The 20,632-nt window shown below is 31.9% G+C and overlaps 1 protein-coding gene across 1 annotated transcript in view; it reads right to left on the bottom strand.

Annotated features, from left to right (window-relative positions):
- The window catches only part of LOC129799824 (voltage-dependent calcium channel type A subunit alpha-1-like), a 108,511-nt gene that overhangs the window by 6,488 nt on the left and 81,391 nt on the right, over positions 1-20,632 (bottom strand). Inside the window, exons 23-32 of the mRNA XM_055844055.1 lie at positions 19,823-19,976; positions 19,619-19,746; positions 19,273-19,475; positions 17,311-17,519; positions 11,247-11,362; positions 11,023-11,180; positions 7,138-7,347; positions 6,364-6,506; positions 6,042-6,268; positions 80-3,090 (exon numbers count right to left, since the gene is read on the bottom strand). Coding sequence (XP_055700030.1) covers positions 2,940-3,090; positions 6,042-6,268; positions 6,364-6,506; positions 7,138-7,347; positions 11,023-11,180; positions 11,247-11,362; positions 17,311-17,519; positions 19,273-19,475; positions 19,619-19,746; positions 19,823-19,976 — 1,699 coding nt within the window. The 3' untranslated portion in view covers positions 80-2,939. The remainder of the gene's footprint in view (positions 1-79; positions 3,091-6,041; positions 6,269-6,363; positions 6,507-7,137; positions 7,348-11,022; positions 11,181-11,246; positions 11,363-17,310; positions 17,520-19,272; positions 19,476-19,618; positions 19,747-19,822; positions 19,977-20,632) is intronic.

Raw genomic sequence — 20,632 nt, 5'->3', positions numbered from 1 at the left:
CAGTTTGAAAGAATAAGAGGTAAAATTTCAATCGATTGAATTTCATTCAATTGAAAAGGTGTGCCAGCGCCATAAACACTGAAAAATATATTATATATATGCATATTTTAAAAAATCATAGAGTTTGATAGCGAATTTGTAACCGTTTAGAAATGTGTTAATTTTAAACCGGTCAATTTGACCGGGTCTTGGTAGATTTAGTGTTAATGTTATACGGGCTTCAGACCTAAGGCTTAGCCATATGGCTTAACTTCTCTAATTTTTATCAATCAAGATTTTTTAGGAAAATTATCACTTAACATTGGACAACATGGGCAAATTATCTATTAAATTTTGGAAAAGAAATATAATTGGTTGCTATTTTGAATTTCGAGTTCATGCGGTAGCCCAGTTCCGCCCTTAGATCCCCCGACCTTAGGTCTAAAGCCGATCTTAGGATAAAATGGGGTAATTTGGAACCATGTCTAATTTGGAATTTTGAGACTTCTTAACAATTTTAGATCGCAAAAGAAAAAAAAAGAAAAACGACAAAGAAACACTTTCGAATATGAAATCTTGTACTTTTTCGTGTTTTTCCTTTTTTCTTTGATCATCTAAAACAGTAAGAAAATCTTAAATTTCAAAGTAGACATGATTCTGAATTACCCCATCTTGTGCCCTATGTAGTAGAGTTCTATAAAAGAAGTACACTAAGAAAAAAAAAAACGGGGGTGCGATTAATTTTTTTTCCTCATAGATTTAATACTTTTTAGGTGTAAAAATATATCAACATTTTTAATGTTAATTTTACACCTTTTTAAGGGTAAAAATAATATGAAAAAGGGTAACTTAACCCCTAATACACCTAAAAAGCATAATATTTACACCGATTTCAGATCAATACTGCAGGGTAAAATTAACATTTCCGGAATGTTAATTTAACTTTTTCGGATTTATCTGAGTCTAGAAAATATTTTTTAAGCTTGAAAATGAAAAAAAAAATATAATAACAACCGAAAATATTTTTTATGTATTTTGTTTTTAATAATAAAAACGTAAGAATTGTCTTCTACGTCTGAGATCCTTAATGGATCAACTAACAAATTTTATCACCCTAATCAGAGACAATTCAAGAGGTTTTTCTTTTTATTGCGGCATTTATGATCGTTTCGAAAAAAGAAAATTCTATGTTCGAAAAGCAATTCAGAATTAATTTTTTATGGTAAAAATCCCAGGTTTTTGTGTGTTTTACTTACAATATTCGCGACATTTTGTTTTTTTTATGCTGATTTTCCTTTTTTCGTCTTAATATTATTATTAGACAAATTTTATTAATCAGAATACTTTTCAATTTTTAACGGTTAATGTATTTTAGCCTTTAATTTCTCTATTTTGGGAATTTTGTAAAATAAAAATTAAAAAAAACTTATAGTTACTGTGTTCCAAAAAATGCAAATTAATAGAAAAAAATATTGTAATTATTCATAATTACGCAATGAAGAACCAACTTTTGAGAATTTATCAATTAAGTGGCAGTGGGATAAGATTTTCGACTCAATTGAAGATGAATCATGATAAAAATTATCGAAGACTGCAAAGGTTGAAAAATTGTGAAAACTTATAACTCTCAAGAGGGATAGATATATATGAATTTTGTGATAAATCGACTGCTGGCAGTATTAAAAATTACAATTTTTGCATTTTCTGTGTTATTTTTTTGTTTAAATTTATCTTACCCTCACTATTTTTTCTCATACTTCCTGAAGAAATACTTGGAGACCGATCGAACTACTCCTGGTAGTCATATAACCTAGCGAACAGATGAAATGCGTCTTATTCTTTTTTTGTTGTTGGAAACTAAGGGACGGATCTTTGCCAGGTGTCGATAGGAAGTTGATTTTGCGACGAATGTGGGGCAAGTGATTTGTTTTTACGATTTTGCGCACAAAAAATTACTAAGTGAACTGTGTATATATTGCTAAAGTAACAGACACTGAATTTTTATAGGTTTGGAAAAATGCCTTATTACAAGAATCTCTTCATACGGGGAACTTGAAATTTTAGTTAATCAATCCTTCTAACGTTCGTAAAATGTCTAAACTCCTTTTTTTTGTATATTTGTTTTGGCTAAATCGAAAACCTTGTATTTCGCTTCAAGATTGTTGAATGAAGTGGATGACTTTTTTTTCCTAAATTATATGCTTCTGAAAGGCGCAAAAAATAGAAAAAAATAAAAGCGATAAAATGTTAGATTATTTCTTGGAAATAATCATTAATGTGTAGCATGGTCATTTTAAAACTCTCAAACCTCCTTCTACAAGCTTAAATTGTCCACAATTGTTTGTTATTTTGCGTCTGTTAAACTATAAGATAAATCTTTAATTCTCATTATGTCTTACTCAACAGAGATCAAAATAAATTGCCTATCGATATGTATATACATACGATTCCCTATTTTTTTTACAATAACTCTGGTAAGTATTTATCAAGGTTTTTTTTTCTTTTAATCGTCCTTTCAATCGCTATTCATGTTAGTAAGTTTTGAGAGATAGATGTCCGGGCGAGATGCGATTTTGAAGATAACCAAGTTCCAATATATTGTTGAAAAAAATAACTGGATGATGAAATGCGTCAATTGCATACGAAGTTCCTCACAAAAATTCGATGCACTACCGATAAAGACGCCAATTTAAGAGTACACGATGACGTTATGAGGATGAATGTCTATCATTGATTCTTAACGTTTCATTTCATTTAAAGAAAACGGCATGTGTTTGTGTCAACTTTTTTTCACCGAGTTTGTTATTTTTTTGTTGCTTTTCTTGGAAAAATATGTGAGTTTTTTTTTGTAGTTGCTGTCCTTACATATTAAAGATGATTTTAACACGGTATTACGGCGACGATACGCACCGCTAGACCCATATTTGTTCCCTACTGTTGCTGTGCCTTATCAGCCTTTGCTAGCACCAGTCCTCTTCGTCGGAGTCGGAGTGGCGCGAATGGAGGCCACCTTTTGGCTTGTAGCCATTGAGGACGGGTGATGGAAGTACTCTGCCAGTTCTGCCCATCGCTAAGGCTTGTTCGAATGACAACGGAGCGTGATACTCCAATCTGTGGAGGAGAGGATCCTAAATCAGTAAAGATCTGCAGATATAACTTTACAATTCTCCAATTATTTTAAATCCCATTTTTTGCAGGAAAATTGTATTGGACTTCATGACTTCAAGAGAAAATTTATTAATTATTTTTGGACATTTCGTTTTAGTATAGTAGAATATGAACTTAATTAGAAGAAGCTATTATTGACAAAATCGTAGTCATTTTTACCTCCAACACAGTAAAGTAGGATCGTTCTCTACAACCTCATCGTGGCAATGTCCTTTATATTTAAATTATGACAGTTCCTTCCGGTTCCTCCAGTCAATCCCTGAGTAGGTGACAGATAACTACATGAGTAGTGTAGCTCCTGGTTACGGGTTCACGAGAGCTTCGCGAGTAAGGGCTCATAATTTTGGACGTTTCTAAATTTGGACACTTTGAGGGCAAAATTGGACACTAAAATTAAATTGATTAAAATTATGGATTTTTATTCCAATACTTAATGAATAATGAATTCTATCTAAATATTTGTTCTTTTTGGAAGAATTTAACACTAAATACGTTAAATTTTGAATATGATTTGAGTTGAAATTGCTTTGTTGAAAATTCAGTGTGAGCAATTGCTTACGAGAAATATGACAGAACTTCGTGTTTACGTCAGTATTATTTACATTTGGTGAAGTACTAATAATGTTTCGTCGCTTTTTTTGAGTGATATTATTAAATATTCATTGAATATTTTGTTGATTCACTTTAATGGTGATTTATACATTTAGGGCAGAATCACATTGACAATGAAATACTCGCCGTAGCCTCACCGTATTTCGTGAATTTACACACTTTCATTGCAATTCTTATGCAAATTCTCAATTACCGTATTATCTTATCTCATACTCAGTGGCACTAGGTGAAAATAATATAAGAAAATTAAAGAAATAAAACGAAAATTCGATAAACGGTGAGCAAAAAAACGGTACGATTAATTTCTCGTACAGTTTTTTTTTGCTCACCGTTTATCAATAAGGATTATTGATTAAGGATAATATTCACCGTTTATCGCATTTTCGTTTTATTTCTTCAATTTTCTTATATTATTTTCACCTAGTGCCACCGAGTATGAGATAAGGTAATACGGTAATCGAGAATTTGCATAAGAATTGTAATGAAAATGCGCAAATTAACGAAATACGGTGAGAATTTTACTGTCAATGTGATTCTGCTCTTAACCTGAAGCGAGATTTGACTTGTGCATTAGATTTTTCGTGTGAAAATGGGAAATTTTCTTTGAGATTCACCAGTGAGGTGATATTTTTTTTTATTTTGGACAGGTATTTTTTCTCGAAATTTCGTGAAGTTTTACTTTTTGTGATGAATAGGTTGTATAAATGCCTGAAGAAACAAAAGAGTATCTTCTCTACAAACGAGATGTAGTGAGAAAGGCCTTGAAAGGCTTCCGGAAAGGCCAGGGTATGCACAAATCCGAGCGTACTTGGAGTACTGAAGTCAACTCACTTTAATGAATTATGTATAGAAAGCTTCCGGGCTTCTTGTGACATTCTACGGTTCCCTTACATGAACAGGAAGAGGACTTGATAAGATAGGTTCTTGAAATAGAGAACAATGGGCATTCTTTTGAGGCGGATTAGCTGTCCAAATATACAACCAAGTTGTCCAAAATAAGAGTCAAATTCATCTCTACATATCAATTCATTTTTAAACGTATTAAAACTAATTTTAGTAAAAGAAAAGGCGATAAATAGTTTGCCAAGTTTCAAAACAATTCTTCTGAAAAGAGAGTAACAAAAAAATCAATTAGTATTAATTAGTATCAATTAGTATTGCACTTCGAACTTGGAACATCGATGCTTATAAGCAGACTGTCCAAAATTATGAGCCCTTACCCTACCGGTTAACTGAGTAAATAAAGAAACTCAAACAACATCGGAAAACGCTCCAAGTAGTCAACATTACAAGTATATAAGAGGACAGGACAGAATTGTCTGATGAGTGGTGAGACAAAATCGGAAAACATGGAAGTTTTCTACTCATCTTTTGTACGTTACACTAAGCTCTAGGATTAAAACTAAGTAAATTCAATACGATATGGTATACACTGCAAATGTACACTATTTGTGAAAGTCAGTTCTTCTATCAAAATTTCCACAATCATTATTTGAAAGCTTCCAATCATTTGCCCTAGTTATAACGGGACCGCAAAGAGGATGTTCGTGGATAGAGCAGTCAGTCTAGGTTTGATCGAATAAATGGGAGTTTGGAGCTCTGTGTCTTGGGCCCTTAGAAATAGATAATTGCTTATCCCAGGGCCCAGGACAAATTTTTTTACTGAAGCACTACTCGGAAGCTCACCACCCGACTCATTTAATGAAATTACCATTGAAAAACATTTCTAAAGAACCAACTTCTCTCGCACAAAAGCATCAAAATAATAAGCTCACATTTACCATTATTGATAAAACCCAGATCCTCAATATCGCCAAAATGTCCCGTATAATGGATCTAAAGGATGGTCTGTGTGAACCAAAAAGTGAAGATAAAATAGAAGATTGGTTTCCGATCTATGCCCAGGGAAGAGTTCTATTATAGATTACAAGCGTTGCTGGCCCATTCTCATTACAGTAAAACAATTTTCGGAAACTAATATTACAATTTTGAAGACATAAAGTTTTGGTGAAACATTAATGTTAGTGAGTGAACCGTGGATGATAGAGCGGTTGATCATTGCCGATCAGTTAGCGTCATCAACTGATCAATTTTAACACAAAAGTGTAAGACCTAAAAAAACTTTATTAAACAGAAACTTTTGATAGCAGAAAGAATACCACTAATTTTTGTGTTACCACCTATTCAAGAAATCCAATACTTTTTTCCGTTCAACGAATTTTTGAAAAAAAAATTTCGAAATGTTTTCAAAATTTTGATATTGCCCAACTTTAAATTCTTACCTTTCCCTTTCTCTCTCGATTTCCCTCTCACGTTCTCGTTCCCGCTCCCGTTCCAACTCATACCTCTCACGCTCCTTGTCTCGATACTCATACCTTAAATCGTAATCACGACCACGATCTCTCATTCGATCGCGTTCGCGACTCGCATAGTAAAAATCACGCTGATCGCGGAGAAAATCCCTAGAATGTGGCAGCGAATGAACACTATGAGGTGTCGAATGGTGAGTCTGTTGAAAATTGTGAAAATACTTCTACATAAGAAAAACAGGGAGAGTCAGTCATAAAATATATCGGAATGTTGTATTAGGTCTAGGAGACTTACATGTGTAGGGCTAGCATTTAATTTGGGGAAATTTATATTAGTTGGCTTCAGTTGCAAAGTCGATGGTTTACACGGTGTAGGAGGTAACCGACGACGTCCAGGCACAAGAACTGGATAACTAAGTTGAACATGATGTGTTCCTCCTGAAAAAATCCAAAAAATAATGTTCAATATAAATTGAAAATTAAATTTCGGAAATTAGCTGGTTGATGGAACATGTTTGCGCTCTAGAAACTCAATCATGCCGTGCAAAACAATCTTCAACATCAATCTGTGAAGTGATCATGCTGTTGTCATTTTAGGAGAATGTGCCAAATGGTTGACGTGAAGGTATGATAAATTTTTTTATTCACAACAAAATGGGAATGGTCTTATAGCCCATGACGACTAAATGACTAATGATGTTCTAAAATTTGGCAAATCAGAATTGCTCAAAATTTTTCCCTTTTGCTCTATCAGCAAGAGAGATCGCTTTATGTTCACACAATTCACTGAAAAAAACCTAATAAATGAGCATCGTATTTAGCATTCTTTTCAGAATAAACTAAAGAACAAAAATAACCATGAATATTTGTATTAGCAGAGTATGAATATCTAAGAAACAGGAAGATAAGTAAAGTAGTGGAGATTTCAATGTACAGTGTTACTGTCTGTATCAGCTGTCCTTAATTGAGATTATGCATCGTATCAACATGTATCGTATATATTCAGTAGAGTAAGAGATAGTAGAGAAGAAGAAAGAAAATAATAAAATTGTTGTTAAAAATTTTGTACCCATTTCATCGTCCAAAAGTCTATATCGGTCACGCATCTCCTTCAGTCGAGCGGGACTCGGTGAACGTGACCTCTGACATAGACTTGTTGTCCCATACGTGGGATACTGAAGATGGTTGCGGCGACTCCGATGATGGGCAGCATCCCCGTGGGGACCATATCGGGCTGGTGACGGAGATCGAGCGGGACTCGTCGACGCTGACCATGAACCTACATTTTTAACAGGAAATTGGTCTCGTTTTTAGCATCAAATTCTTCTCGCCAAAAACAACTAAATACAAATTCGCGCCCACCCATCATCATCCAACCTCGTTTTCACCATTATACGGTCATCAACTACGCTCTGCCTCCCCTAAACCTACGGGAGTTTCACTAAAATATCATACAAAGCGTTTCAGGAGAATTATAGACATAACTTTGACTGTCACTCGAATTAAACATTGCAAAAAAATACTTTCAAATTGATTTTATTTTAAATTATTAGTATAACTCAATATCTTGTAAGACATATACGCTTTTAGGAAGCAACTTGGAACAACAAATACGTCTATAAAGGATTGGACTCTGTGACAATCAACATGAAATGGGCACATAAAATTTTGAAATTATCATTTTTTTTTATCACAAAACAATAAACACATCAATTGGGCGCCAATAACAAAAACATACATTGTGGTATACAGGTTTTAAAATGTAAAATTTCAAAAGTGTTAGTTTGTTACTTGGTGGGATCAACACTCAAAATAAGGACGACCATTTGCTAACAGGTACAAAATAAATAAAAGGATACATCAATATCTTTTGCAGATAAACAAATAATAGTCTCAATTCTCAGAACATAATCAGGCAATGTTACAGATCAATTTTTGCTTTATTAACATGTGTACTAGGCCCACAAAATGGGCTTAGAAATAAAGCCCTTTCTCTAATAAGATGCAAGTATCCAAGGTTGGAACTCTTTTTAGGTCAACAGAAATTTCCTAACGTTAAAGGTGTTTGTATCTGATCCATTAACCATCATTCATTTGATGTGATAGTAAATCGAATCGAATGAAATGAATAAGACAAAAAAAATCGTATTTTTCATAATATCAACACTGAGAGAAATCCGAAAAAGTTAAAATAACATTCCGAAAATGTTAATTTTACCCTGAATTTTTGATCGGAAATCTGTGCAAATATTACCCTTTTTACGTGTATTAGGGGTTAAATTAACCCTTTTTCATGTTAATTTTACCATTAAAAAGGTGTAAAATTAACATTAAAAAATGTTGATATATTTTTACACCTAAAAAGTGTTAAAGTTACGAGAAAAAAAGTTAATTGCACCCTCTTTATTTCTCAATGAATTGATCTAAAGTAATAATACTTGAAGAACATGTAATAGCCGCATCAGTTATTTTAAAAATACAGTTCCAAAACAAGAAAAGATTATGGATGGATACTCTAGTGAAAATTATTTATTTTTTGAATTATTTTGAACAGATAAAAATCAAATTTTTGTACATGATTACAAACTATAAGTATGTCCAAATCTAGGACACTTTTTTAAGACCTCGACTAATTCTTGATATTTTTGATCAAAATACTGTGAAATTGGCTTGTTGCACATGCTGTGCTCCGCAAATTATCTTAAACTATAGTTTTACTAAATATTAGAATCCTAAAAATTTCCTTGGTATTGATCTTGAGGACGGATTCAACACAATAGCGACAGATTCAACAGTAAGTAGCAAAGAGGTCAATAATTAAAATTTAGATCAACTCTTGATGTCCTTAAGTTTATTTGGCCATTCGGTCCTTAGTCGGAACCTTCCTTATATATTTTCCGGTTTTAGATGCCATGAAGAAGATCTCAAACAAGGACCGAAACGTTCATAAACTTAAACAGATTGAGAGACAACAACATCAGAACGAAATCTTAATAATTGATGGCCCTTATATATTTTTGAACAGTTGAATAACTTCTGAAACTTTTAGTGAGAAAAATGATATATGAAAGCAAAGCGATTCATATCTGACGTCAGTTACATCATGGCTAAATCGCTTAACCCTTTAATGACAAAACAGTTTTCGCGGACCGAAAATCAGAAATAAAAAAGAAAACCGATAAACAAAATCAGTGAAAAATCTTACATCTAGCCTTATAAAATCCAACAGAGTCTGATTCGGTGTATTTTTTACCTCTATAAGCGATAGAGACAAAAATAGCCCAAAAATTTAAGTAATTTTTCTGCCAATACCAATGAATGATAAGTTTTAATCTAATGAAAAATATTATGTTTGAGTATTGTAGTTTTTATTGCCAAAACGGTTTTGCTTAAAAAAAATTGGAAGTATAAAAAATAATTAAAATTAATTTTCATTATGAGAATTCAAAAATTCGTCATTTTTTATCTTAAATATTTACTATATAGCAAATAGCTGGAGATTTGCAAAAAATATCCTAGATTCCTTCAACCTTCTACTTTGCAAAAACGTACAAACATCAGAAAAAAAATAACTTTAGGTAATCGGGAAAAATTATTTTCTTTATGGGACACCGGTGTTCCAATCGTCCTTAACGGATTAATCGAATCGAAAACTTATACTGATTCTGATCTTCTGAAAGTGAACTTTATAAAAGCATGGAAATGCCAAAGAATAAATTTTATTGAAAATTCTTATAGCATTAATTATATAGAAAGGATCAATAAATTCTCATGAGTTTTGTCTTATTCTGGACATTTTTCGAGCCATACATGTTTCAGGTTGACTAATTAAATTAAGTTTTTTTTTCTGGGTTCAGTTAATAATGCTTGCAGATCAGCCTTACAATTTTTTCTTGATCTTCCTATTCTAAAATTATTTTTACGATAGAAGGTTTAGGGTAGTTTTCGGTGATGCGTGTTCACAGTAGATATCCTCAAGTAAATGATGTCTTTAAGCAAGATTATTGATATTTTCAGTGTTGTAAAAGACTACATTACATATCGAATTGTCAGAATATAAGTTGAATAAGTCCATTTTTTGCAAAATTCGTTTTTTTTTGTGCTTTTCGGGTATTCCTTGACATCCTCTATCTTCTCTGTGAATATTATATCGGAAAGTTAATTATTTCCAAAGTTATAAGGATTTCAAATCTTAAAAATCATAGTAATCAGCTTTAAAATCAGCTTGAAATCGCTCTCCTGTAAAGTTGGCCATTCGCGACTTATTCGCTTTATATTCTGAGCTGTTGATATGTTGTTTACGTTTTAGCGAAATTCTATGGGCATTCATTTGTAGCCTAATAATGACGCTGCACGATGGAATCAGAAGTAATTCTACCCGATGCAGATAGGTTGAACTAATGCTTCTTCAGGCAGTTTACCTCAGGAAGTTATTCTTATTTCTAATATTAGATCTAGGAACAAATTCACGAGCGTAATTCTACAAAATTTGTTGCTGTTTATATTTAATGAATTTGGAGATTGAAATCCGAAATCCAATGAAAACAATTAAGTTTTACAAGTACACTGAACATTAACCGATCATTTTTTTTCTGATTACGCTTGTGATCCCTTTCGAATAGCTCCAACGAATCTATCAGAGAGAAGAATTAAAATTTCTCATGTAACATTGCCATAAAGTTATAAAGTTTGCTCTTTAATCTGAGAATTGAGACAAAATATTGATAAAAGTCGTGAGACGAACTTGATGAATGTGATTAAAATTTTATTGGATTGAAACATTTGGTGAATAATGTAAGAAAAACAATAAAAATAAAATACCAACTAAAATCTGTCAACAAAGATCACATGATTCAGATTCATTCATTTATACATTTTAATCTGTTTTCAATTGTATTTTGTTTTAAGTTATCATATATACAGATAGAATTAAAAGTTTGTGTAATTTTCCTACCTCGAGTAAATCGAGATCCAGGCCCGTAAGGCCTTCTACTTCGTTCACCCTTAACAATTTCCACGACATTAGACACTGTATCCGAGAATCCAATGTCGTGGTGGAGGTGATGACCTCTTCTTCTTGGACTCGGAGTCCGTATCAACGGTGATCCCCCACTGAAAAAACCGAGGAATTTGGTTTAGATCATGGAGTCAGTCAAAGGTTTTTATAGGATTACTAACCGTAAACTGGGTGATCTTCTGTGACCGTTGTATGGATGTCCAGGATGAAGATGACCATCACCAGTAAGGGATTCCATAGAAGGTTGCCTCGATGCAACATCTTGTAGTTCAAGTACCTACACGTCGTGCAATAGAATAGGTAAAAAAAATATATTAGGATAGAGATCATGTGGAGCTTGTACAAGCTCTGAGATAAACTTGAATTTATGTGTAAAGCTCAGGTCAGTGATCCAGTTGATCAGAAAGTTTCGTTATTTTTTGATCATCTAACAAATTTATCAATATTGTCCTATATTTGTATCTAAGAAATTACTAAGTTTTTGCATAATACAAGTTGATAAAGAAATTGCAATATTGCATTAAATAAAAAAAAAAAGATTTGTTAAAATTTGTGCTAAAGGTTCTTCTCACTGATCAGAGAAGGATTCTATATGCTTAAAAGTTTAATTTGCCAGGAAATGCTCACACGCTACGTAATAAATAGAAAATTTATTTATACTTCTTTATATACATTGCATAATCTACGTATTATGCATAGATATTTTGTTGTCAAAATTTTATTCGAAATTTTAGAATTGAGATTAGAAATTGAATTTGAGAGAACTAGGAGAAAAAAAACATGCAAATATCATGCAGATCAAAAGTGCTTTTAGTCACTAGATTTTATTAAAAAACTTCAACGCACTCGATAAATTGCCGAGAGAATAAGTTAAAAAAAAATTGAAAACAAAAATAAAGAGAAAATTATTGAGAAATTGTGAAAGTGTCATGCAGAACAGTTCGAAAAAAGTTTTTAAAAAAAAATCTTACAAGTTCTTTTTTCGAAAAAATAAAGTTGCTGATTTATAGGCAAAAATCTCTAATAGATTTCGTTATTTATGCAACTCTGCGTTTTCTCTGCCATTCTGTACTCACCCAGAAACATTTCTTACTTTTTATATTATTTTAAACATTTCTTTTAATTAGCGTCTACTCTAAAAATTAAGAATCATGAAAATATGTGAGTTTTCTTCTGAATTAAAAAAATAATAATAATTGCACTTTAAGATTATTTTTAATTTATCTATGATCTAATGTAAAAAAATTACTTTTTGACATTTATGACCACTTTCTGGAAAATATAGTTTGTAAATAAAATGTCTGTTGCACCATCAAAAAAGAAAAAAAATCTAAATATTTTTACGATAATCTTCAGATGTGAAGATCAAAAAAAATTGTATTTACCTTTGAAAAAAATATATAAATAAAAACATATTACAAGACGAAAAAGTCACAGTTAATTCCTCTATACACTTGAAGTGAAGGACTACGAATAAAACGTTTGCTATCACAGTTATTGTCACTCTTAATCATTTTTTTTTCAGTGAGTTTTGTTAAGGGTTCTGTCGTGATCCGTGTGTTGAGTGTTCTATAGCATTTTTTTTTAGTAGTGTGTACTTTACCCAATGCAACATCACCTTTTTAGATCTGAAAAGAGAGATGAAAAGAAAGCAAAAACGTCAAGCGATTTGTGAGTGAGTGACAAGGGTCCCTTAAATATGAAGTAATTTTCCCGATCTATCAACTTCCTTTGAGTCATTCTTTGAACTGGTTCGAAAATAATCTAAAGGCAAATAATGGTAATATCGAAGAAGTTTTGATAATTTAATCCACAATGAAATGAGTCTAAATGATAAAGATTTTTGAAAATTTATACTTGTGGCCAAAAGTGGTTACAAGGCAGGCCAGATGGTGATAAGATTGATTTTTTGAATACAGAATCTTTTATTATTATGACTTCTTCGACATATGTTAACCCAGTCGAAACCCGTAATCCACCAATCATAATCCTTTATCCCTTTGACACGCCCAAACTCTACCATTCTTATGGGCACTGAAAAGTTGCTTTGGGGCTCTTACAGTTAGGTAAGTGTCTTCAGCCTTCAGTGATTGAGCATCAGTCACCGTGGACGGTTCACTCTCTTGAAGTGAAAAATGGGCGACACCTTCAGTTTTCCAATTTCCCTCTGTAAGTTCATAATTCTATTTACGTGAGCCCCTTCAGGCCCTTCAGGGCTTACACACCGCAGTAGATAAAAACGGACAAGTGTAGAATATATACGCTCTAATTAACAACTTATTTTATGACTTCAGAAAACCCTTTTGAAACCAGTCAAAACCAGTTTAATTCTGATTAGGAATTTAGGGGACAACTGCGGTCAATAAAATTATTTTTGTTTTTAGATCACCCGGATCGATAATGTATTCAAAATTTTTATGGTTTTCGAAAAATTCTTTCCAGAATTATCCTTTCAAACCAATAAAAGAAGACACAAACGAGAAGATTTTCCAAGCTTGGGAAAATTGCTTATGAATACCAAGGAATGCTCAAGTGTTTATTGCAAAGGCGTGCTCCCGGAAACTCACCTCAACGATCGTTTCCTCATGGTACTCCTGCGAGCCAGGGCGGCCAGACTACTATTGGCCACATGTTCGCCAGCATCCCCATTTGACTGGGCGTGTGGGTGCAACAGGTGCGTTTGTGATGTGACACCGTCGTGGGATGCATCGACGCTCACGGATCCCGTCCGGGAGCCTCCACTCTTCTCCAAGGCCGCCATGTCCAGGAGGCAATTGAAAAACGACTGTTTCTGCACGGACGCCCCGACGTGTATTATTTTTCGATTTTTTTTTTTGTGTGTGAAGAGGCATTATAGGGTTTTTTTCCGATTCGTGGTGTTTTTTTTTTCAATTTTGTATTTATAATTTTCGTTTTTTTTTGCGTTGCATTTGTGCGCCAAAATATTGTTCAAATTGATCCAAAATTACACGGATATACAAGTTTTTGGGATTTTTTTTTTTGCGATTTGATTTTGTTTTGCAGAAGCGAGATAAAGAAAAAAAGAGTAAAGCAATTGTATCAAAAATGTCCATAACTTTATCCCAAAAACAACTATTTATAGTTTTTTTTTTAATAAAAATTATTAAGTTTAATGTTTTCAAATAATGCATGCAGAATGGTAAAAGGATCCTTCTATGCCAAAAATCATAAGACAAAGCTTAATTCAAAAAGGCTTTCGAATATTTTTAAAAAAAATTAACCAAAATTCTTGTCCAGAAGTTTGTCAATCCATTTAGTGATTTAAAGTATTACAGGTCAAACGATTAAATTGATTTGGGATCTACCATGGGTCTTATAAACCAACATGGCCTTCGCTTTTCATCTACGGCTCTCATTTTTTTCCTAATTAAAATTCTTCCTAATTTTTTTTCCTTATTGTCATTTTAAAATAAATTGCCTCTGATTTACCGATGATTTAATACAAAATACAAATTAAAAATTTGAGATATTCGACATGTCTAATCAAACATTTCGTCTTTATACAAAAAAAATCATTCTTAATATCGATTTTCAAATTCAAAGTTTAGAAAGTTTTTAGAGAGCGTATTTCTCAACCAATTGAGTAAAGTTTAGGTTCGTTGGAAAGGTTTGGAAATCCAGCACAAATCTAACAACTTTTTGTTAATATTTTAAATGAATTACAAATAATAACGAAACTTAGATTTAATACCACATTCAAGGTATTCAATTTTTTTTCGAAATGATATTTTCTAAAACTTTCTTTAAACTTTGCTAGAATTAATTTTTGGCATAGAATGATTAATAAAATGTTAGAAAAAAACATGCAAACATAGAGATATTAAATGCAAATATTCAATCATCAAAAAATATGATCATCCAAAATACATATCTCAAAAATACCTTATTTACACTAGACTGAGGGAATTTTAAAAAAAATACGTCTACAGTAAAATTTTCAAGGAATTCACATTCTTTATCTACACTACTGAGAATATTTTCTAAAGTCTAACAGATAAAATATAGGACAAATTCTAGAAATTTTGTCTCATCTATTTGGGATTTTCTAAATCTCATGTTTATATTTTATTATCGAATAATCTCCATGAACACATCTTTTTTCTTTAAATAACTTTCATGATAATTTTCTAATTATTGTAAAACACATTATTTGGAATTTGACTTTTTAACTACGATCACTAACTCTGGGACCATTTAGAACTAGCGAATATTTTGAAGTATTAGTTAAAATATTTGTATAAAATTGTTTAAAGAGCATGACAAAATGGTTGAAGACAAAAAGTGTGATAAAATTCATTCACGAAAACAGTGTTAAAAATACAAAATTAAAAATTTTTAATATACGAAATTTCAGGCTCCAACAGAAAAAAAAGAACGACTGTAAACCTTTTGACAGTAACAATAAATAATTTTGTTGGTAACATAGAATGTATTATTGAGGTAAATTAATGAGCAATTGAATGAGATTGTCTTTCTCTAAAAGCCCTCCATATACCAAAATAATTCAAAATTCATTGCAGTCAATACACGAATTAAAGGCAAAATTAGTTGTAATATTGAATAAAATTGGAAAATATAAAAGAAAAACTCAAAGAGATGATGAGTGTTTAGTGTCATGCCGTTTTCTGTAATTTTGACTTTTTTTTACAGTAATATTTCAATTTTATTGTTGCTTTTTTTTGTAAGTTAAAGAGAAAAATGAATGTGGTGCGAGAAAAATGCATTTGTCATTTCCAACTTCTTTCCAAAAGGAATGAATTTCAAAAAATAAAAAAAAAAATCATCAACAGAGCTTCATCTACTGTTCATACCTCAAAGAAATTTAATTCAAAAATATTTTTCTTTCTCTAAATTTAATTAGTTTCAATTCATTGCAAATCTCCGGAATATTTTGTTTGCTTCTGAGCAGTTTAGATTTTTCCAATTTTTAAAATATAGATTTTTAGCAAAACAGATAATTTCTCATAGAATTCCAATGGCAAATTTCCCGGAAATTGTTGCAAAACACAAAATGGAACAGGCTTTTAAAGGCCACAAAAATATGCAAAAATATTATTTTAACTATAACTCTTGCTACAAAATCAAAAAGAAATTAATATATGGACAGAATCTTATTGAAAATTTTAAAATATTTTCATCTTAAAATTCCAAAACAAGAAATTGTCAAAAAGAAATTATGATAGTTCTGCTGACTAGAAATCTAGTATGATTAATTTAATTTGAATGAATATTTCAAAAACAATATTTTGTATTATCTTTTTTTCTTGTTAAATGAGAGCAAAGAAAAATACTGTAACATATATTTAATACAATATTAAGAGTAGAAGAAGATTGGAAAATTCATAATATACCGGCTGTTTTGCCGTGGGGCTACTTTTGATTGCATCTTTGGCCTGAAAAACAACGGCGTTTTTATACAAAATGCTATAATCTTCACGAATTTTCTTGTATCCTTAAAAAAATGGATTGAGAATATCCGATGAAATAGACTGATTGGATGGTATTTCGATAAAGAAATAAATAAATACATCTCTTTGAAATTAATCAATGAATAAGAAATCATCATACAATTTTGTGTAATTAATTTTGGATAATCAATGGTCTTAATGTGAATAACTCAATAGAAAAATTAGGGATGAAATGCTAACACACCTCATATAACAGTAATCAAGACAATTATTCAAGTTAATCACGACGAATCCATCGAATTAATACAGAGGATACATAAAAAGAACAGAAAACTAACTAATCCCAATACACATTGAATATTTCACGATTTTTTGTCTAATATTATTTTCCAAATTTTATATCAATTTATCACTTAAAATTTAATTTAAATAAAATCTAATAGCCTATTAGTCCTAATATATCTTTTAAATGATCGAAATAAAAAAATTAAAAAAAAATGCATTAACACGTCATACGATTAATACACCATTGAATTTTTGTATAAGAATTTGATGAATGAAATTAAAAAATAAAATAAAATGCATTTAACAGAAAAAAGGCATAAGTTGGACGATGTTAAAAACAAATAATTGAAATGTGATTGTGAAATTATTGAAATTGGATAAATATTGAAAGTTATAGAGATGAGTTTTTTTCTGAAATAATGTACTTTGATGATATTCTCTCAAATGGAGAATGATTTGAATAATTGTGTATTATGGTTTTGCATGCAAAATTGGCAAATTTTAAACATACCGGAAGTCCTGAATCAATTTGACCGAATCGTGTATTTCTCCACGATTCCAGAATAAGAAGACCCGCGTATATTTTACCCACAGTCAATTTCCCCTGATTCAGCGTATCATTTTGCGGTATCAACAAATCTAGGATTTTCTTCGCCTGCAATGGCCAAATGTGTCGTATCGTCTCTCGAAGTTCGTCATCTGCTTGGTCCATCTCTTCGGCTGTTTCACAGATAAGAAAGAAACTTAATTGAATTGCGTGACAATCAATAAAATCAAAAAAAAATTTCAAACTTTTTTCTCAAGTCAAAAACCTTTCGAAAATCGATTTTACCTTTTAATTTCTTAAAATTCAAATAGCTTATGCATATTTTGCAAAAGTTTTATGGTATAATTGTTTATTTTCATATTAATTTTACTCTTTGACAAAGTTGAAATCCTTCAAAATCTCTATTTTCTTTGTCTCAACTATCGTTGTACAAGACAAGTATGACACAAATTGAGCTGATAAAGCTTAAGAGTTTTTAATACCTTCTTGCGGTTTCTTCCTCAAAGTTCTAAACTTTTAAAGAGCTAGCAATATATAGTGAATTTTGAGAATGCGAAGGACTAATTAAGAATGTGCCTTATTGCCTTATCAACAGTCCTTATTCTACGGTACAATATATAAAGAATATATTTATGTGTTAAATATTACATCAAAGTTAAAGTTTTGAAAAATTGCACAAAATTCCATAATCAAATCCTAAATTTGAAACCGGTTTAAAACCGGTTAAGCGATTTCAGAGCCATCCAAACCCGGCTAACCGTCAATCCTAAAAACCCTGTTATTTGGAATCACTACTTAATAGACCTTCAACGTCCCAAAAATGTCTGGGAAACTTTCATTTATAGAGCGAGTATTCTATCACTTGGACCTTTAAGTGAAGCCTTAATGTACTTTCTCAAATTTTTAAAAAATTCTGAGGAAGATATGTCCCTTTAAGGACGATAAAACCGGTGACCCAAAAATGAAATTTTTCCTACGGCCATATAGGGTTGTCTTTTACTCTAAAAAGTCAGAAAAAAATCATTTTTATCCGACTCCCAATTTTTGAGTCTCTCGTCCTTAAAGAGATATGAGGGGAAACTGATCTAACGCAGGTGGCGTAAGGGGAAGCGAAGGATAGGAACTTCTAGATGTTTTTCGGCCAATATGTTGATTTCGCAATAATTGAAACACGTATATGACCTTTGGTTTCTTCTCCTTTACTTTCACACAAACCCAGGTTTTTGAGAAAATAAAGGAGAAGAAATTAAAAGTCATATCCGTGTTTCAATTATTGCGATAGGAACTTCTGTGGAACTCTACCAATCTCCCCAACGATCGGCATCACTTTGACCGGTCTCACAGAACCACTCCACTTATGGGAACCAGTTTCCACAATAATACAGTCACTCGATACAGAAAGGATGGAGAAGGACAGGAGATGTATGATCTTTATCTACTCTTTATTATGGAAAGTTAATTTTGGATTGCAGCACTACACACATCTTGAAAAATTAAACCTTCGGGAATAATAATAAACCTTTAGTTTGAAAACTACTTAGAACCATGTGGCTAAAACTCAGGTCCAAAAAGTTTTAAGTCTTGACAAACTTTTGAAGAAGGTTAGTGGACTGGACTCCACGAATTGTCTGTGCTTCAAAAACCGTAAGTCATCTGTTATAACGGATAAATCAGCTAAGTGAAAAATTAATTATTATTATCATTTCCTGAAAACCATTTGAAATCGTCAGACCTAGAAGAAGTATGAGAGGCCCGATTCCTTCAAATAACTGTAAAGGCACGACAAACAAAAATGAATAAATAATAAGTCGTAAAATTCGCAAAATCACCTGAAGACCGTGAGAAAATGTTGTAAATTCTAAAACCGAGGGACAGGCAATCAAGCCAAATAACTTTGACATTATAGCAAATTCAAAGGTGACTCACCAGATCTCATTTTGATGTTCAAGTTTTCCCGTATGAGTGCAAATAGGGTCGTGGTGAAGTTTACTTTCCCTTCTACATCGAGTGGCATATTCATTCGTATTAATTTTTTGTAGGCGAGGCGATTGGGACATTTGTTGCCAAATCCCAAAGGAGGATCCATGTTTTTCAGCATATCGTACATCTCCGTGTAATGAATTTTTCCTCTGGATTGTAGGCAAGGAAACAAACAAAATTAGTCAAAAATTAGGACCAAATGCAGACTTATCAAATTTAGTAAGGGAAAAAATTTCGACGAGATATAAACACAAAGTGATAATATTTCACTAAAATAATCGAAAGGTATTACGTTGCGTTTGGATCATATTCCGCCCAAATGCGCACAAATTCATCCAGATGGTGAGCACCAAGAATACTTGAATCTCTTGTTAGATAGTCGAAATTGTCCATGATAACGGCAACGAACAAATTCAACATCTAAATTTAAAAAAAAAAGATTAGATTGGATATACATTTACTTGGTCGGTGTAATCGTAAAAACAATTGAACTTACCAAGAATGAACAAAAAAATATGAAGGACACGAAGTATGCATAAGCCAGAGACGACCCACATGTTTCATCAGGTTCTTTCCCAGCTCGCTCATCACATGGTCTTCCTTTAAGACAGGCTAACATTATGTTCGGCCACGCCTCGCCTGTGGCACATCTGTTGGTAAAGATGGAAATAGTAGTTCATGTTAGTAGAGGATCTTCCGGTTACTAAACTTTAAAGAAACTCTGGACAATCAGACAGCATCAAAGGATATCTTCTGATATCTTCCAGGGGCATTTTACTTTAGCAGATTTAATGAGGTTTTAAATAGGCTTATATTGAGATTTTGTTAAACATTAATTAGGGTGAAAGGAACACCTATTGACACTTTAAGAACTCATGTCAGGACTTATTGACGCCCTACTCTGTACCATTTGGATTACGAAATTTGAACATTTATCCTTATCGAAAAACGCAGATTAATAAAAAAAACGTTATATTACTTAGATTTTATTGGATGCATTAAATAAATTTCAACATTTTGACAAAAGTGTCAAAAGGGGTTCCCTGTCAAAGAAGTGTTCCTTCGACCCTATTGTTCACAATACTCGCAAATTATTTCTAATATACGGAATTGCTCGCAGAATATTTTAAACAAAATCTTCAAATATTCCTAATATTCCCAAAATACTTGAAATATTAAAAAAAATTCATAATATTCAGAAATTAGTGTTTAATATTACAAAAGAATTTGTGATATCTGAAATATTCTCAAAATATTTGCAAATTGTCAGTCAAATGCCCTTCAATACTATCCATTAGTCCAGACA

The sequence above is a fragment of the Phlebotomus papatasi genome, chromosome 1 (assembly GCF_024763615.1).
Source record: "Phlebotomus papatasi isolate M1 chromosome 1, Ppap_2.1, whole genome shotgun sequence".
NCBI classification, from domain to species: Eukaryota; Metazoa; Arthropoda; class Insecta; order Diptera; family Psychodidae; genus Phlebotomus; species Phlebotomus papatasi.
Note: the sequence above shows the minus strand (reverse complement) of the source record. Positions and strands in the feature narration are given on the sequence as shown.